The sequence below is a fragment of the Talpa europaea genome (genome assembly GCF_964194135.1).
Source record: "Talpa europaea genome assembly, chromosome: 4".
NCBI lineage: Eukaryota > Metazoa > Chordata > Mammalia > Eulipotyphla > Talpidae > Talpa > Talpa europaea.
In genome coordinates, this window is record NC_140070.1 from 116,603,988 (window position 1) to 116,619,672 (window position 15,685).

A 15,685-nucleotide genomic window follows, 5' to 3' on the forward strand; every position below is an offset into this window, starting at 1 on the left:
GTTTGGCTTTCTTTTCTTGTGGTTCGTTTTGTTTCATTTTCGACAAGATCGATTTTAGCTTCAAGGACTTGAAAAGACTCTGAAAGATGCCTTCCGTTTTTCCTTGAGGCCTAGATTTTTGTATTCTGTCCTGAACAGAGGTCATTCCTCAGCCTAGTGAACCAATAGCACCAGCAATTTTAAGCAGTTACCTCTTTGGAGAGTTTTCAGTTTTGTTTTGTTTTTAAATTCTCTTTCCTTAGCAGCAAGGTCTATTCCTGGAGAATCTACTCCACCGTAGACTCACAGCAACCTCAAAAGCCCTAACTGATTAAGTGCTGTCAGCTTGATGTACTGCTCCGGACTCTGGGAACAGATATGGGTTCTATTCTGTATTTCCACTGTGTGTAGTTAAAACAACAGTCGGAGGCCAGATGACCTGTTAGATGGCGAGCCCTGTATAACTCGACTCTGTATGTTCCCATGTATGTTACCGCAATGCACCTCCTGTTGTACAGTCTCTGTGAGATGCTCTTTGAAGATGGTACTTTTATTTATTTATTTTTTTCATTTTCAATAAAAGTACATTACCTCCCACTTCCTGGTATTCAATCCTGTTGTTGAATGTGCCTTGTGTGAGTGTGTGCTCCGGCGTTGCAGGACCTCAGAGCTGGAGGTGGCACTCGGTGGTTCTTGGGGGCTGGCTGCCTTTCCTCACTGCAGGTGGTGTTAGACATATGCCTCCTGAGGTAACATGTTTTTGTTTTTGGGAGGGAGTGGGGCGAGGGGAGGGCCTGAGGGAGGGTCTCTGGATTTTTGATAGTCTGCTTTGTTTGCTGTCTTCTGTACTATTAAACTGCTGATGTTTATTTTCAGGAATGTTTTGCAAATGCACTTCTCACTCTTCCCCAGTACAACTGTAGGTACACTGTTCCTTTTTATCAAATAAGCACGTTTGAAACAGTCCCCCCAAAAGGTCTTAATTTCATTTAAAGAAATACACCAATGTGTGGCGATACCGGAGTAAGGTCAAATATATACTTTTTAATGATGGTGTTTAGAATTAATTTCAGCTCATGGACAGGTTTATGTTACATTAGAAAGAGTAAAGGCTTTGGTGGTATCCTCAAGGAAGAGTGTTTCCAAGTAGACCTTCCTCCTGCAGAATGCCCTGTAAAATCGCTGCAGCAGGTTGTCAGTAGTAGCTGGTCCCCCAGGAAGGTTTTATCTGCTTATGCGCCTGTCACTGTGCGTTGGACCTGCCTCCTCTTTCTAACTTAACATAAAACTGTGGCGTGGTGTGTGAGTGTGGTGGCGGTGCTGACGGTGGTGTGTGTTTCTTCCTGTAGGCCTTCGTGGTGAAGCACCTCTTGGAGTATGCCCAGGTCGCAGACTCCAACCTCAAGTACAGCTTGCTGTTGGTCCTGGGCCTCCTCCTGACAGAGATCGTGCGCTCTTGGTCACTTGCACTGACTTGGGCATTGAATTACCGAACCGGTGTCCGCTTGCGGGGGGCCATCCTAACCATGGCATTTAAGAAGATCCTTAAGTTGAAAAACATTAAAGAGAAGTCCATGGGTGAGGTGAGTAAGGGGTGAAGGGAAAGCTCCCAGCTTGAACACTTTCCATTGGGCCCTGCTTTGTCCTTCATCTTCCCCCTGAGACAGTGGCCTGCGTCCTCACAGGGCCCCTCACTGCGCTTTGTGTCTCGTAGCTCATAAACTTGTGCTCCAATGACGGGCAGAGGATGTTTGAGGCAGCTGCTGTTGGCAGCTTGTTGGCTGGAGGACCCGTTGTTGCCATCTTGGGCATGATTTATAATGTAATTATTCTGGGACCTACAGGCTTCCTGGGATCAGCTGTTTTTATCCTCTTTTATCCAGCAATGGTGAGTAAGCCTCTCTGCTGTATTTTCACAGCTTCACCTTAGATGAGGTGTTTTCACTGGGTTATATATAATAGGCATCCCCGAAGTTTCATCGCTCCAGTGGAAATTTCCTCAAAGCAGGTTCTTGGTTTGGAAAAGCTTGATAGTGCTCAGTCTATACAGGCAGAATTTTCACATGAGAGGTAGTAAAGTATCACTTAAGTAAAGGCAGCAGTTCCTAATGAGATTTTGTTATTATTTAAAAGATCAGAGGGAGGGAGGGAGGAGCACAGGGGACTGAGGTGATGGTGCACGGGTGCATTGGGGAAGGAAACTCTATGGGGACTACACCTGAGGAGGTGGGGGGAAGCAAATATTAAAATGAACAATGATGTAAAAAATAAAAAATAATAATTTAAAAGACCCCTTTTTAAAAAAACAGAAAGTACAGGTACACGATGTTCATTTTATTTACAGTCATCTTAAATAGCTTTACATCCTTGAAAAAGTAGGCGGTTCTTAAGTTTGTGTGAGCTCTGATTTGGCGTGACGTTGCTTTTCCTCCCAGATGTTTGCATCACGGATCACTGCCTATTTCAGGAGAAAATGTGTGGCCACAACAGATGACCGTGTCCAAAAGATGAGTGAAGTCGTCACCTACATTAAATTTATTAAAATGTATGCCTGGGTCAAGGCATTTTCTCAGATTGTTCAAAGTAAGTTTAACTACTTCCTATGTTCATGAAGTAGAAGGAGTTTATCATTGCTTCCTGAGCACATTAACTGCCAGGAATCCTAATGTCATGGGATCATAGTATCTAATAGCTGATGTTCTTTTAACAGCTTATGATGAAGAAATTGAGACCCAACAAAATTGTGACTTTTTCCCATGATAATTTAGCCAGTTATGATTTCAAACCCCCCTGTCATTCTCTCATCCTGCCCATAATTTTCTGGTCTGGCTATGAGGACATCACAGTAAACAGCATCACGTGACTGCTAAGAGTCTCACTTCTGCCCTCACTCTGGGTTCATGTGCCCCGAAGGTGGTTAAGCATCCTCCAGGGGGAGGATGGAGTAGGGGTTGAGAGGTGGGAGAGGAGGTGGGGGAGGTTGTGGGTGTGCCCTGAATTAGGAATCAGGACAACTGACCTCTGAGCCTAGCTCAGCCATTTCTGCACTGCAGGCTGGCTTTTGTAACTTTTTCAAATAATGATTTATGTTGAGTTACAAAGTTCTCAGTGGCTAGCCCTATTCTGATCCATAAATTCAACACAAAGATAAACCATAAACATCACAGAGCTTGGAGGAATAAATCACAGGCTGGTTGGACAGTCGAAAAGATCTTATCAAAAGTTGGAACATTAAAAAGGTGACTGTGTTTCAAGGCACTTTGTAGAATCTAAAAAATAAGATATAATTCATTTAAACTTAATTTAAGTATAAAAGATGTAAACTATAATTGACCATAAAGTCATCACTGTGCTAACTTAAATATGCTGCAGTTGAAAGTTAATGCAGTTTTGGTTGACTAGTGGTGGCACTGATTGTCATGTGTACCTAATTTTTGCATCAGAGGCATTTAGGGGGTCGTTTTAAAACGTTTGTATGGCTAACGACCTACCAGGTTTGGTTTGGTGGCAGAGGAATACTATTCTGTGGTTTCTTTTGAGTTGCTGTGATTGGGTTGCTTCATAGAAATTGACTTGCTTTTTATTCTTAGAGATCCGAGAGGAGGAGCACAGGATATTGGAGAAAGCAGGGTACTTTCAGAGCATCACGGTCGGCGTGGCTCCTATTGTGATGGTTATTGCCAGCGTGGTGACCTTCTCTGTTCACATGAACCTTGGCTTCGATTTGACGGCTGCACAGGTCAGTGAGTTCTCGAGAAGTGGGGACATTGTGGAAGTACCACAAACAGAGACACTCTAATGCTCTTGGTACCAGATTTGGAGGCTTCCTCAAGATGTAATCAAATGGCATTTTCATCCATGTGATTAAACCAACAAGTGGAAGAGTAGGGGTTCAATCCTAATATGTAAACAGTATATGGTTTCTTTGTAAGTCTACCCAACTTTGGATTTAATTCTGAAAATGAGGATTATCCTTGGTTCAGATTTACTGAGAATTTTAATTAAAGGTCTCATAAAAACTTTACCTTCAGGGCCTCCCCCGGTGGCGCAGCGGTTGAGCGCTGGGCTGCGAAGCTGCCCGCAGCCTTTGGTGTGCCAGTTCGATCCCCGGCCACTGGCGAGGGTCCCACATGGTGCGCAGACTTCTCCTGCCGCCCGCTGCTCCCCTCAGCAGTGTACTTCTGCTTCAGTCTGCCTGTTCTGCTCCCCGCTCTGGCTCTGGTGAATTCTCTCACCCTCCCACGCTTCTGACTGTACCCAGTGCTTGAATAAATAAATAAATAAATCTTTAAAAACTTTACCTTCAGAAAAATGTATCTGGCTCATACCAACATTTTCAACTTTCCTTAAACCTGAAAGAAAATTGACAATGTCCTGTTATTTTAGGTGCATAACTCAACCAGGCTCAGTTTCTCCTCTTTTCCAATTCTTAGGCTTTCACAGTGGTAACTGTCTTCAACTCCATGACTTTTGCTTTGAAAGTAACACCGTTCTCAGTAAAATCCCTCTCCGAAGCATCAGTTGCTGTTGACAGATTTAAGGTAAGTGGCTCGGCTCCCTGCCTCCATGTCAGGAGTTGTGGCTGGTAAACTAACTGCTACTTTTATTCTAATGAGCCACACAAGGCTGGATGCTTTGGCTTTTATTCACCTTGGGCATGAAAGGCAGCAACAGTGTAGGAGATTGAGTTAAGGGTTGAGACTAGTTATCTTTTCAAATAAATATAGATTTTTGCCCTTTGTCAATGGCTTACCTAGAAGATCGGAAGTGTCAGGTGACTGTCAGCTTTTCCCACCTTGAACTACCATCTACTACTACCATAATGGTATCATTTTGATTGGTCCACATGCTAAGCCATTTTCCATAATTTCTTTATCTTGCTCTGAGGTTGCCACTCATGATACTAGGAATGAATGATGTGGGAATAGTTCTAAAACTAGATCATGTTGAGAATCACAGTTAAGTGAGTTTTCTCTTGCAAGTGGTTAATTGGGTCATACCTTGACTATTATTCTGTGTCTACAGAATAATACAAACACGTGATATAAGAGGGAGCTGTAGTTGGGGGATTATAAGGGAGATAGATATTTGAAAGTGGTCAATGTTTACCCAAAAAAGGAGCAGCAGTTGAGTGGGCGGGAATGCCTTCACACTTCTCCATACCAGGTAGCTCCTGTGCGCTAATCCTTCTTGGCCAGTGAGAACAGTACAGAAGCAGTGCTGGTGACTTAAGTTTAAGCTTGAAACCCAATGTTTGCAAGATAAATATCACCTTAGATGTTTGGGAGAAAACAAATTGGATTTTCCTCTTAAGAAGAATGGAGATTTATTTGCTTATAAAATTTATGTATATTCTACTTGTTTAGTTAACCAGGTGAATTTTCTTTTGGTCGAGAAAGCCAAGAGTGCTTCCCCAGCCCTATGCCCTCTCTCATCCAGGCCTGGCTGCTACAAGGCCAAGAGCAGAGCTAAATGGAAAGAAGCAGTTTGATTGTAACCACAGCTGTATCTTGCTGAACTCACAGTATGCAGTCATGGAAGAAATCAAATGTTTTGACTATATGTTTGTCCCCCTGTTGCAGTTAGTGTGAACAGACTTTGTGGCATTTTGGATGAAGGGCTAAGGACTTGCAGTATAGATTTGTTCTCCTCTTGTTTCTTGAGAGCTCTTGTCTCTTCACTTACTAATGAGGACTTGTATCGGCAGGTAGCTCCTTCTTCTGTTCAGGAAGCCTTAGAGTTAATAAGAGGAGCAAAATCACCCACAGCTATTACATGACCTAAGCCCTTTTCTATTTTCTTCCCCATGGCTAAACTTAGAAGTTTAGAAGTTAGAACTTCTAAGTTTAGGGTTCAGGAGAAAGGGCCTGCTCTTGGGCTTGACTGTATGTCACACTTACTTGCACCAACAGCCTTTAAAATATTGGAGTTTATAGTAACTAAGCGAAGAGTTGGAGTTTCTCAGTAAGCGGAGTCCTCTAAGACTTTCTAATGTTAATTTTTTTATTAAAAAATGTCTTTTATCACATTGGAAATCCAACTGAGATAACATTCTGTATAGAAAATCACTGGCTGAAGAAAGTTGTCAGAAGTAGGTTGAAAGTCATGAACATATTAAGACCTGGGCTGTGATTTATTACCACCAGTGTTGCAGATCTAATTTCAGAAGCACCACCCTTTCAAGCATTCCATTTTTCTTCCCTAACATAACTAGGAGGGATTCTGGGAATGAGGAGGAAGAATCTTGTTCTCTTCCTGAGCATGTTTCCGGGAGGGGGAGGCACCCTTCACCTTTTGTGAGTCTGTTCCTTTAGTAGTTTTGAATTCTCATGTTTCTAAGGCAGGACTTTGAAGAAGCACATTTAGATATGTGCTCCATGTGGGTGGGGACATGCACAGGCTGTAGGTTCTGCAGGAATGGTCTGTAAGGGAAATAGAATGATAAAGATCTGTGTTGTAGAAGAGGCCTGTCCTTTGGTTTTACTGTTTGCGTTTTACTGCCCATGACTCAGCAACTTGGGGGTGAGAAGGTTGCATGCAGGTTAGTTAAATGTCCTTTGGTCACACTAGACTAGGAAAAGGCAGTTTAGCACTTAATCAGTAGGGTAGAATATTGGGCCATGGACAAGGCTCTGCCCCCCCTGAGGGTGTCCCCACACTCCCATGACCTCTCCATGGACCTGAGGCTGGGCTACACTAATGAGCTACCTTTTGCCCTTCAGCTTCCTTCCACTGTATAGCCTGATGTGTTTTGCTACGTGAGTGTGCGCCCTAGGCTTGTCTCCCTGGTCTTGATCCAGTGTCTCATCTTTGCACCTCTCTCACAACTCCTATCAGAGTTTGTTTCTAATGGAAGAGGTTCACATGATAAAGAAAAAACCAGCCAGTCCTCACATCACGATAGAGGTGAAAAATGCCACCTTGGCATGGGACTCCTCCCACTCCAGTATCCAGAATTCGCCCAAGCTGACCCCCAAAATGAAAAAAGACAAGAGGGCTGCCAGGGGCAAGAAAGAGAAGGCAAGGCAGCTGCAGCACACTGAGCATCAGGAGGTGCTGGCAGAGCAGAAGGGCCACCTCCTCCTGGACAGTGAAGAGCGGCCCAGCCCCGAGGAAGAGGAGGGCAAGCACATCCACTTGGGGAGCCTCCGCTTGCAGAGGACACTGTACAACATCGACTTGGAAATTGGAGAGGTAACTCTTCTGTCTCCCCCCGCTCCCACCTGCACCCCATCTGTCTACTTCATGTCCACTCTGACAAGAGTAGGCAGCTACTATCCCTTGTAGCAAAGTACTTTGAGACTAAGAGAGATTTTTTGAGCCAAAGATTAAATCTGAGCCAGCTCCACCTCTGAAAGGAATATTTGGGCCTTAAACAGTACAAATGAATAACTGTTGGTCTCATGAGATGCTCTTTGTACAAGCTAGGAGATGGAACGCTCAAGCGGAGTTTGCCCTGAATAGATTTCTGGTTATCCTAATTGTATGCAAGCTGTAAAAATTCTTCCCAGGTATTGTATCTCTGTGTGAGCCTCCCGTTATCATTACCCAGTGCATAGCACAGAACATACCTCTTAATAGGGCCTCTCAGTGCTGCTGTTATCATTGGTTCTATTGTAATTGTTTATTTTTGATGTAAGTAAAGGATCATTATGGTAGATGATGTCATAGCCCAGGTAGCACAGGACTAGAGGCTCTCAGACACCCTCCACTAGGGAGTGGCTGGAACAGAAAATCCAAATTCAAGGCTCTTAAGATAAATAATATGACAGGGAACTGGCACCGTCTTGAGGACTGAAGCATCCAGAGAGTCCCAGATGCTTTATACGGTTGATTCTTGAGCAACATGGGGGTTAGGAGCACTGATATCCATGCAGTCAAGAATCCACATATAACCTTTGATCCTCCAAAAGGCCAAAACTTAAAATAACCTGCTGCTGACTGGAAGCCTTACTGATAACATTGTCAGTTAACACATGCTGTATGTAGTATAAACTGGTTCTTATAAAGTAAGCTAAAAAAATGAAAATCTTAAGTGGATCATCATAAACATCTTCATCCTCATTGTCTTCCTGTTGAGTAAGATGAGGAGTAGAGGGAAGCGGAAAAGTTGAAAAAAATCTGAGGATAAGTAGACCCACTGAATTCAAACTGTATTGTTCCAAGGATGAACAGTAGGTCAGTTCATTCAACAGCCACTTTTTGAGTGCCAGCTCTGTAGCAGACACTGTTCTTGTAAGACTGGGGATATAGCAGCAAAAAAATCAAACAGATAAAGAATCCCTTCCTTCTTGGAACTTACATTCTTCTTGGAACATACTTGGGCAAAGATGGACAAGTAAAATATATTATCAGATGGAGATAAAAAAAGTTACAAAGATAGAGTGTGGGGTGGGGAGCCATGAGTGACTGCAATTCAAATAAGTTGCCTATGGAAAAGCTTCATTTAAACAGTTGTCTGTGAGCAAAGTGCTGAAGGAGGTGGTACCTGGATACCTGAGTTGCTGTTCTGGAACATTCCTGGCAGAAAGAACAGCAACCCAGCAACCCAGAGTCTGCGGGGTGCCTATTCTGGAGCAGAGTAAGCATAGGAGGGAGGCTGTTGGGGTGTCAGAGTCTGATGACCTTGGCTTTCTCCCGAGTGGGAAGAGAAGCCATTGAAGGGGTTGGATCAGAAAAGCAATGTGATCATTCTATGTATAAAGAGAATCATTCTAGCTTTTGGATTTAGAAAAGTGTATAAGAAAATAAGGAAGCAAGCAAGAATTGTTAACCCAGGAGAGAGAGAAAGATATCTTGAACCAAAGATGATGATGGAGGTGGTAAGAAAGGTTGACCTGCATAACTGGAAGTAGGGAGTAGTAGGTTCCAGTGGATGTATATCAAAACCAGCTGAGGAGAGGCCTGTTACACAGACCCAGAGCTAGAATGAAGAGAGAACTGGAACTCCCAGCTCTAGAAAGCTATGAACAAGAGGGGAAGCTGGTCCTTAGGAGACTACTTGAAAGAACTGGTGTAGTTGGTCATGGATCATCAGACACTCAAGTCAATTTTGACTTCTCTTAACTCTTAACAACAGATCACATTATCTTGAGAACTGAGGCAGCTAGCAGTCTTACATTACTGATTTGCTCCATTGAGGATTATTCCTCAGATTCAGCTGAAATTTGCTCTTCTAATCCCATCTTTGGATCCTCACTCTGACTGTTAGAGCCCACATTCACATGATTTGAGGAGAGATGCAATGATTCTCCCTCATCCCTTTCCTCAGAGAAGGGGAGAGAAGTTAATGTTTGCCAAAACCTGTGCCCTGGGCACTGACTTCACTGTTATCCCCTTTAGTCACTGTTTACCTCAAACGTTTTTCTCTGCATAAACCTTGCCAGCCTGTGCAGTGTGAACCCGTGACTCATCTTCCCCTCAACACCAGGCTGTAATCTTTTGAACTCCGGAGCAATATCAAAAACTTTGCCCAATGTACTTTCATTACATACCAGCCAGTGCATTTGATTCTCCAAGGATAACTGTTTCCCTCACGTAACTCAAGCCCAGTGAGAGAGACAGTATTCATATAAGGAACAGAGCCAAGATCACACAATTGGCAAGTGCAGTGACCCATCTGCCTCCAGAATCTGTGCTCTGTCATCACCACCACGCTTCCTGCCTGCCTTCCCTCAGAGCCTTGAGCCAATGCAGGGTTGCTAAACACCCATTTTAATATGAGCCTTTGAAAATCATCTGTCTGTTCTTGAGAACTTTTTAACACCGCCTATTGAGAATTCATTGTTTTGCTTGAGGACACTCAGTTAATCACAGGCTTGATTTTCTACTTTCATGTGGGATTGCTGGTATAGCTATGCGTCAGATTCTTGGAAATGTGTTGTAGAAAAACAGAACCAACAGTGCACATAGTTGTTATTGAAAATAATTAAACCTCAGGAACACAATCATGATAAAATAATAATCAAGAGTCCTGCCCTCTCTTTCAAAAACAGCTACACAAAAAAAGAAATAATCTCAAAACATGGATTACCACCAAGGTAGGAAAGGAACCAGGTCATTCTAAAGTGATATGGGGGCCTCTCTGGTGGCACAGGAGGATAAGCACAGCGCTGTGAAGCTATCTGCAGCCTATGCAGCATGATTTCGATCCCTGGCTGGCCAGGGAGCTACCCACATGGTGCAGTAGACCTCTCCTTTCTCACCTGCTGCTCCCCTCAGCAGTGTATTTCAGTAGATCTGTGCCTGTTCTGCTCCCCACTCTGTCTCTGGTGAGTCTTCTCACCCTCTGCACCTCTGGCCTGTGCCCTGGTTCTTGTATGCATAAATAAACAAATCTTTAAAAAAAATAAAGTGATGTGGGACACTTAAAGGTGTATGGCATATTTACTTCTCCAAAAGGCTTACACATCTGTTCCTCAGTGCATCCCCACAGAAACCCTGTGAAGTAGGTGGTTGACAAGGGAGAAGACAGAGGCAAGTGATTCGTGGGTGTCAGGATCACAGTGCCCGTATTAATGGACAATAGTTAAGGTGGTGTTTTCTGCAAAGAGATGAGTCCCTCGAGCTGTGTCCTCCGTACGACCTGACTAACCTTCCTCTGCTCTGTGTTTTGTCCAGGGGAAACTGGTTGGAATCTGTGGCAGCGTAGGAAGTGGAAAAACCTCTCTCATTTCAGCCATTTTAGGCCAGGTAAGATTTTGTTACTGTCCTTGGCTTTTTTTCACTTCTTTTTCTGGACTCTGCTTAGCAAGAATCTCAGGAAAAATGAACTTATTTCCTGAAGAGAGATGGGAAAGGGCAAACAAAATGAACTCTTGGTCTAATCAAGCCCCTCACCTTCCACCTGCCACCTCCACATTCCCAGCAACAGCAGAATCCAGAAAGGGTCTCAGTGGACACCTGACTAAAGACTGATTGATGCCCAGTGAAATCATTTGTTTCCTATGCTTTCTTGTGTTCATCGTGTGTTTATCGAGTGCCATAGATATGCCTGTTGGGAAATGTCAGAGATAAGAGTTGGACAGACACCCCCAGTGCAAAAAAAAAACACTGAAGACGCAGAGCTGCTCAGCACTAGCAGCCTCCTTGTCAGAGAGAGAGCTGTCAAGACTTGATCTAGAAGCACTTGACAAAATTATGCACTGCAGGAATTCATGGGCTCGTAGGGAGCAAGGCCTTGTGACACACAAGCATAGCACAGGCAGCAAATGACTGGCACACAGAGGGGCCAGCAGAGGGCTGTCAGCATTTAGCATCATCTAGCTAAAACAAACTACCTTTTACTATTTTAGAACCAAATCATCAGAAGAAAAAGCACCGCCGTAATATTCCCACCTGCTTTTAAACTTGATTAGGTGGTTGAGCTTATTCTGACCTCCAGATGGACAGGATTCTCTGGATCATTTATCTGTGTTGAGGAAATTGAAACAAGTGGAGGGTGTTTTGTAGCAACACTTGTTCAGCAGCATCACTGTCACTTAGTGGAGTGGTGGTACCCAGGGTAGTCTGCGTTCAGATGATTGAGGGGCGTCTCCCCCTACTTCTGCTTTATGAGACTCTTCAGTGGCCCAACTGCTGGCCTTTGTGAAAAACCAAACACCCCAAAGTAATTTCTAATATTCAGTCAGATTGAACGAACCATGATGAGATACAGAGGGGGCATGAAGTGGGGGAAACAAAGACGAGGTTAGTTTCTAAGTGCTACTGGGCAATCCAGTAAGATGTGCCTTTGTCAAGGGTAGGCCATGGTTGGGTTGAAAACTGAGTGGGCCTTAGCTTCTGGATCAAATCCTGACAGCCCTCTATCAGACCCGGAGGCTGGTGCTGCTGGTCAGGTCGGCTTCTCTGGAGTTTAACTCTGTTGCTGGTCTGGAGCATGGGCGCCTGTACAGCAGCAGAGGAATGGATTTCCGCAGAGAGACCCTCTGCGGGTTTCTGTGCACATTTGAGGGTATTCAGAGAACTTACCAGTCTGTGGGTAGTACTAGTAAGGTGTGTACTGTTGTATTATGGTCTAGGGCGGGTGCACTGTGTGTGTACACTGTGTTACAGTGTTTGACCGGACATGCTTGCATGTGCAAGTCCTACACAGATTGGTTAACAGAAGCTGTAGCATCTCTAACTGAGACAGAGGCCAACTTTTGCTCCCAAAAGGAACCATGAAAAAGGGTAAAATGAATCAATCAATTCCTATCTGTCACTCTGACAGAAAACACAACTTGAAGCTCATCATGCACTCTCTTCACATTGGAGGACATGTCCATCCTCACTGTATAGATGCTTTATAATACTAGTTGATGTCTAACCTGGATTTCTATCCCACCCCACCCCTGTGCTCTACCCCCTTCCCATCCCCACCCCCAGCCTTTGGTCCTCACTTTACAGGAGGCAGCCTGGATTAATTCTGGAGATGAGCTGGTCTGCCCTCATCTTGAGGCAGAGACTAACACAAAGCCCTTCCAGTATCCTCCTCAGGGGATCCTGAAAGAGCCTTCCACATGTACTTCCTTTAATTAAAGCAGTTTGCAATTAGCAAGAGAGGATATCAAGTAGCCTATGGGTTGCTAAATGAGGTATTTGTTCATTCATGTCATGGATGACATTGGGCTCCCATAACACATAAGCAAGGAGAACTTTGATTTTCTTTGCTGCTGTCGCTCTCCATGAACAAAGAGGGTCTGAATTTGGGTCCAAAACGCATCCAGGGAAATTGCAGAGACTTTCAGCTCCATGTGGACTGTGGGGAGTTGTGTTGGCATAGTTGTGGTTGTGAGTTGTGATGCCATTGGAGGTTATCTGTCTCCTAGATGACACTTCTAGAGGGCAGCATTGCAGTCAATGGAACCTTCGCTTATGTGGCCCAGCAGGCTTGGATCCTCAATGCCACTCTGAGAGATAACATCCTCTTTGGGAAGGAATTTGATGAAGAAAGGCAAGAAATGTTTGGTTTCTGTCATGCTTTCCATCGTGGCCATGTGAGACGCAAGGCAGCCTGACTCAACAGCCCCTTTTGCTCCAACCCAAGCACTGATGCTCGGTCTCTTTGTGTCCTTCAGATACAACTCTGTGCTGAACAGCTGCTGCCTGAGGCCTGACCTGGCCATTCTTCCCAACAGTGACCTGACTGAGGTATAGCCTGTCCCTGAAGGGACTATGTGTTTAGCAGAGAGGATTCTGGAATATGGGGTGGCAGGGCTGTACCCAAGCCATCTCCTAGGAGTACATCCTAAATGTATGGGAGAAGAACCACAAAGGAAATTTTGCTTTCACTGGGATTTTATATTAGGAAAGCATTTTTCATTAGGGCACAGGTGACCACATTATCTGCTTGAAGTATATAAATATTTCACATATCCTGTTGTTTTTGAGCAAGTCCCACTATTGGTTCCAATTTAATATTTTCAACACTTTTCATTTTTAAAACTGTAAGACAAGCATGTGCATATTGAATTTCCCCTCTCTGCCAACTTCCTTACTGGATACAGTCTGTAGAGAGCCCTTTTCCAAGAAAGAAAGTGGCTTTAGGGCCTCCCTGGTGGCACAAAGGGTTAAGACACAACCTATGAAACTGTCCACAGCCACTGTAGCACGAGTTAGATCCCCAGTCCGGGAGCTGCCCACATGGCGCAGCAGACCTCTCCTGACTCACCCGTTGCTCCCCTCAGCAGTGTACTTTGGTTGATCTGCCTGTTCTGTTCCCCACTGTCTTTGGTGAAACCTCTCACCCCCACACCTCTGACCTATACCCCAGTTCTTGTATGCATAAATAAATAAATCTTTAAAAAAAAAAAAAAAAGAAAGTGGCTTTAGCACAAGTCCTCTTTGGCTCTCTGGAGCAGTTTCCAGAGGCATCTTTGGAACTCTGTGCTTCTGCTGTTCAGTGTTGATGATGAGCTCCCAACAGCTGCTCCAGAAGTCTCAGCCTTTTACTCAGCTGACTTCAGTTAAAACCTCGGTCCATTTTTATTTTCTTGAGACATCTCCCTAACATTTTCCACAGGTGCTGTACCAGTTTGCATTCCCACCAACGGTGAATGAGAGTTTCTTTTTCACCACAACCTTACCAATATTTGTTAATTCCATTGTCTTTTATATAAGCCATTCCCACAGGAGTGAGGTGGTATCTCAGTATGGTTTTAATTTACATTTCTCTTATAATAAGTGAAATTGCAATTTTTTTCATATGCCTATAGGCCATTCAAATTTCTTCTTTAGAGAAGTATCATACTGCTATTAGTTGCCTATCCAAATAATGTGAAAAATTTGACATGAAAATATCTATCTGCACCTTTGTACATAGCAACACTATTTACAAAAAAAAAAACCTCGGTCCAGATTTGGTGAATGGTTTCATTAGTTCACTAGTTCTCAGTGGCTTCAGATCAGCAGAATTCAATAGCTTCTGCTTTACCTGGGAACTTATCAAAAATGCAAGTTTCTAGGCCCCATGCCAGACCTATTGAATCAGAAACTCTAAGCATGGGACCCAACAATCTGTGAACAAACTCAGCAGTCATTCTGATACATACTCAGAATTCAAAACCACTGAATTAATTGTGTGTTTCTTTAAGGACAAGACTTTAGTATAGTATAGTGTTTTGATATTTGACAATTGATTTATTTCTTCTGTTCATTTAGTCACTGTTATCAGGTGCATGTTGATGCCAGCTATGTGTGCAGAAAATGCTGGGCTCTGGAATTATAAGGAATAGGGCAATAATCTGCGCCCTTAAAAACCTTACAGTTGAGAGGGTGAGACACCCAAATAAGTACCATATAAACTGATGAGCGAGTCCCCTTTCTGTTCGATATTAGTAGAGGAGTAGGTGGGGGAGTTTTCACACTGGAGATGCAGAACTGGGCAAGTAAAATACAGAGAAGGCATGACAACAGCAGTAGTTGTGTGTGTTTATAATATACACAGTTTTAAATGGCTTAGCATATAGACGAGGGATACCCAGTGGCAGCTGAGAGCTGCTGGGGAGCCAGGGGGAAAGGATAATCTATTCTTTAGTCTATTCTTTAGGGATTCTTGAAGAGAAGGGTGGGATGTGACCAGCTTTCTGATTTGGAAAGACCTTTCTGCCCAGGGAGAATGAATTGGGATGGGCTGTAGGGTGGAGTAGCAAGGCCAGATGTAGGCATGACGGTAACCAGATGGTTGTGAGAGAGGAGGAGGCCTCTGCACCGACTCCCCCAGATCTGATGTGGTTCCATGAGGAACAGAATAACCTTTCCTCTAGGTGGGGGATTCAAGAGAAGAAACTGGTTTGGATGGAAGAGAATCAAGAGGTGACTGGCATGACCACTAAACTCAGTTTCAGAATTGAGCTGGAGTCTTAACTGTGCTTTCTGTGTTCCTGCAGATTGGTGAGCGCGGAGCCAACCTGAGTGGTGGGCAGCGCCAAAGAATCAGCCTTGCGCGAGCCTTGTACAGTGACCGGGACATCTACATCTTGGATGACCCCCTCAGTGCCTTAGATGCCCATGTGGGCAACCACATATTCAGCAGTGCTATCCAGAAGCACCTCAAGTCCAAAACAGTTCTGTTTGTCACCCACCAGTTACAGGTATGGTGCTTTCTTCCCCGAGATGCCCACTTCAGGCAGTGGGGAGGTGGGGGTGGTTGAGGTAACTTTGGGGCCTCTCGAGGTTCCTGGAGTCACGAGTATTCATTTCAGCAAAACTCCCTCTGGCCCATTGT

The 15,685-nt window shown here is 44.1% G+C and overlaps 1 protein-coding gene across 1 annotated transcript in view; it reads left to right on the top strand.

Moving 5' to 3' along the window:
• ABCC5 (ATP binding cassette subfamily C member 5) overlaps positions 1-15,685 on the top strand; it is a gene marked incomplete at both ends in the record, with an annotated part of 73,532 nt that overhangs the window by 23,463 nt on the left and 34,384 nt on the right. Inside the window, 10 exons of the mRNA XM_084232285.1 lie at positions 1,329-1,562; positions 1,694-1,867; positions 2,415-2,562; positions 3,570-3,718; positions 4,413-4,520; positions 6,817-7,173; positions 10,600-10,671; positions 12,789-12,913; positions 13,038-13,110; positions 15,348-15,551. Coding sequence (XP_084088411.1) covers positions 1,329-1,562; positions 1,694-1,867; positions 2,415-2,562; positions 3,570-3,718; positions 4,413-4,520; positions 6,817-7,173; positions 10,600-10,671; positions 12,789-12,913; positions 13,038-13,110; positions 15,348-15,551 — 1,644 coding nt within the window. The remainder of the gene's footprint in view (positions 1-1,328; positions 1,563-1,693; positions 1,868-2,414; positions 2,563-3,569; positions 3,719-4,412; positions 4,521-6,816; positions 7,174-10,599; positions 10,672-12,788; positions 12,914-13,037; positions 13,111-15,347; positions 15,552-15,685) is intronic.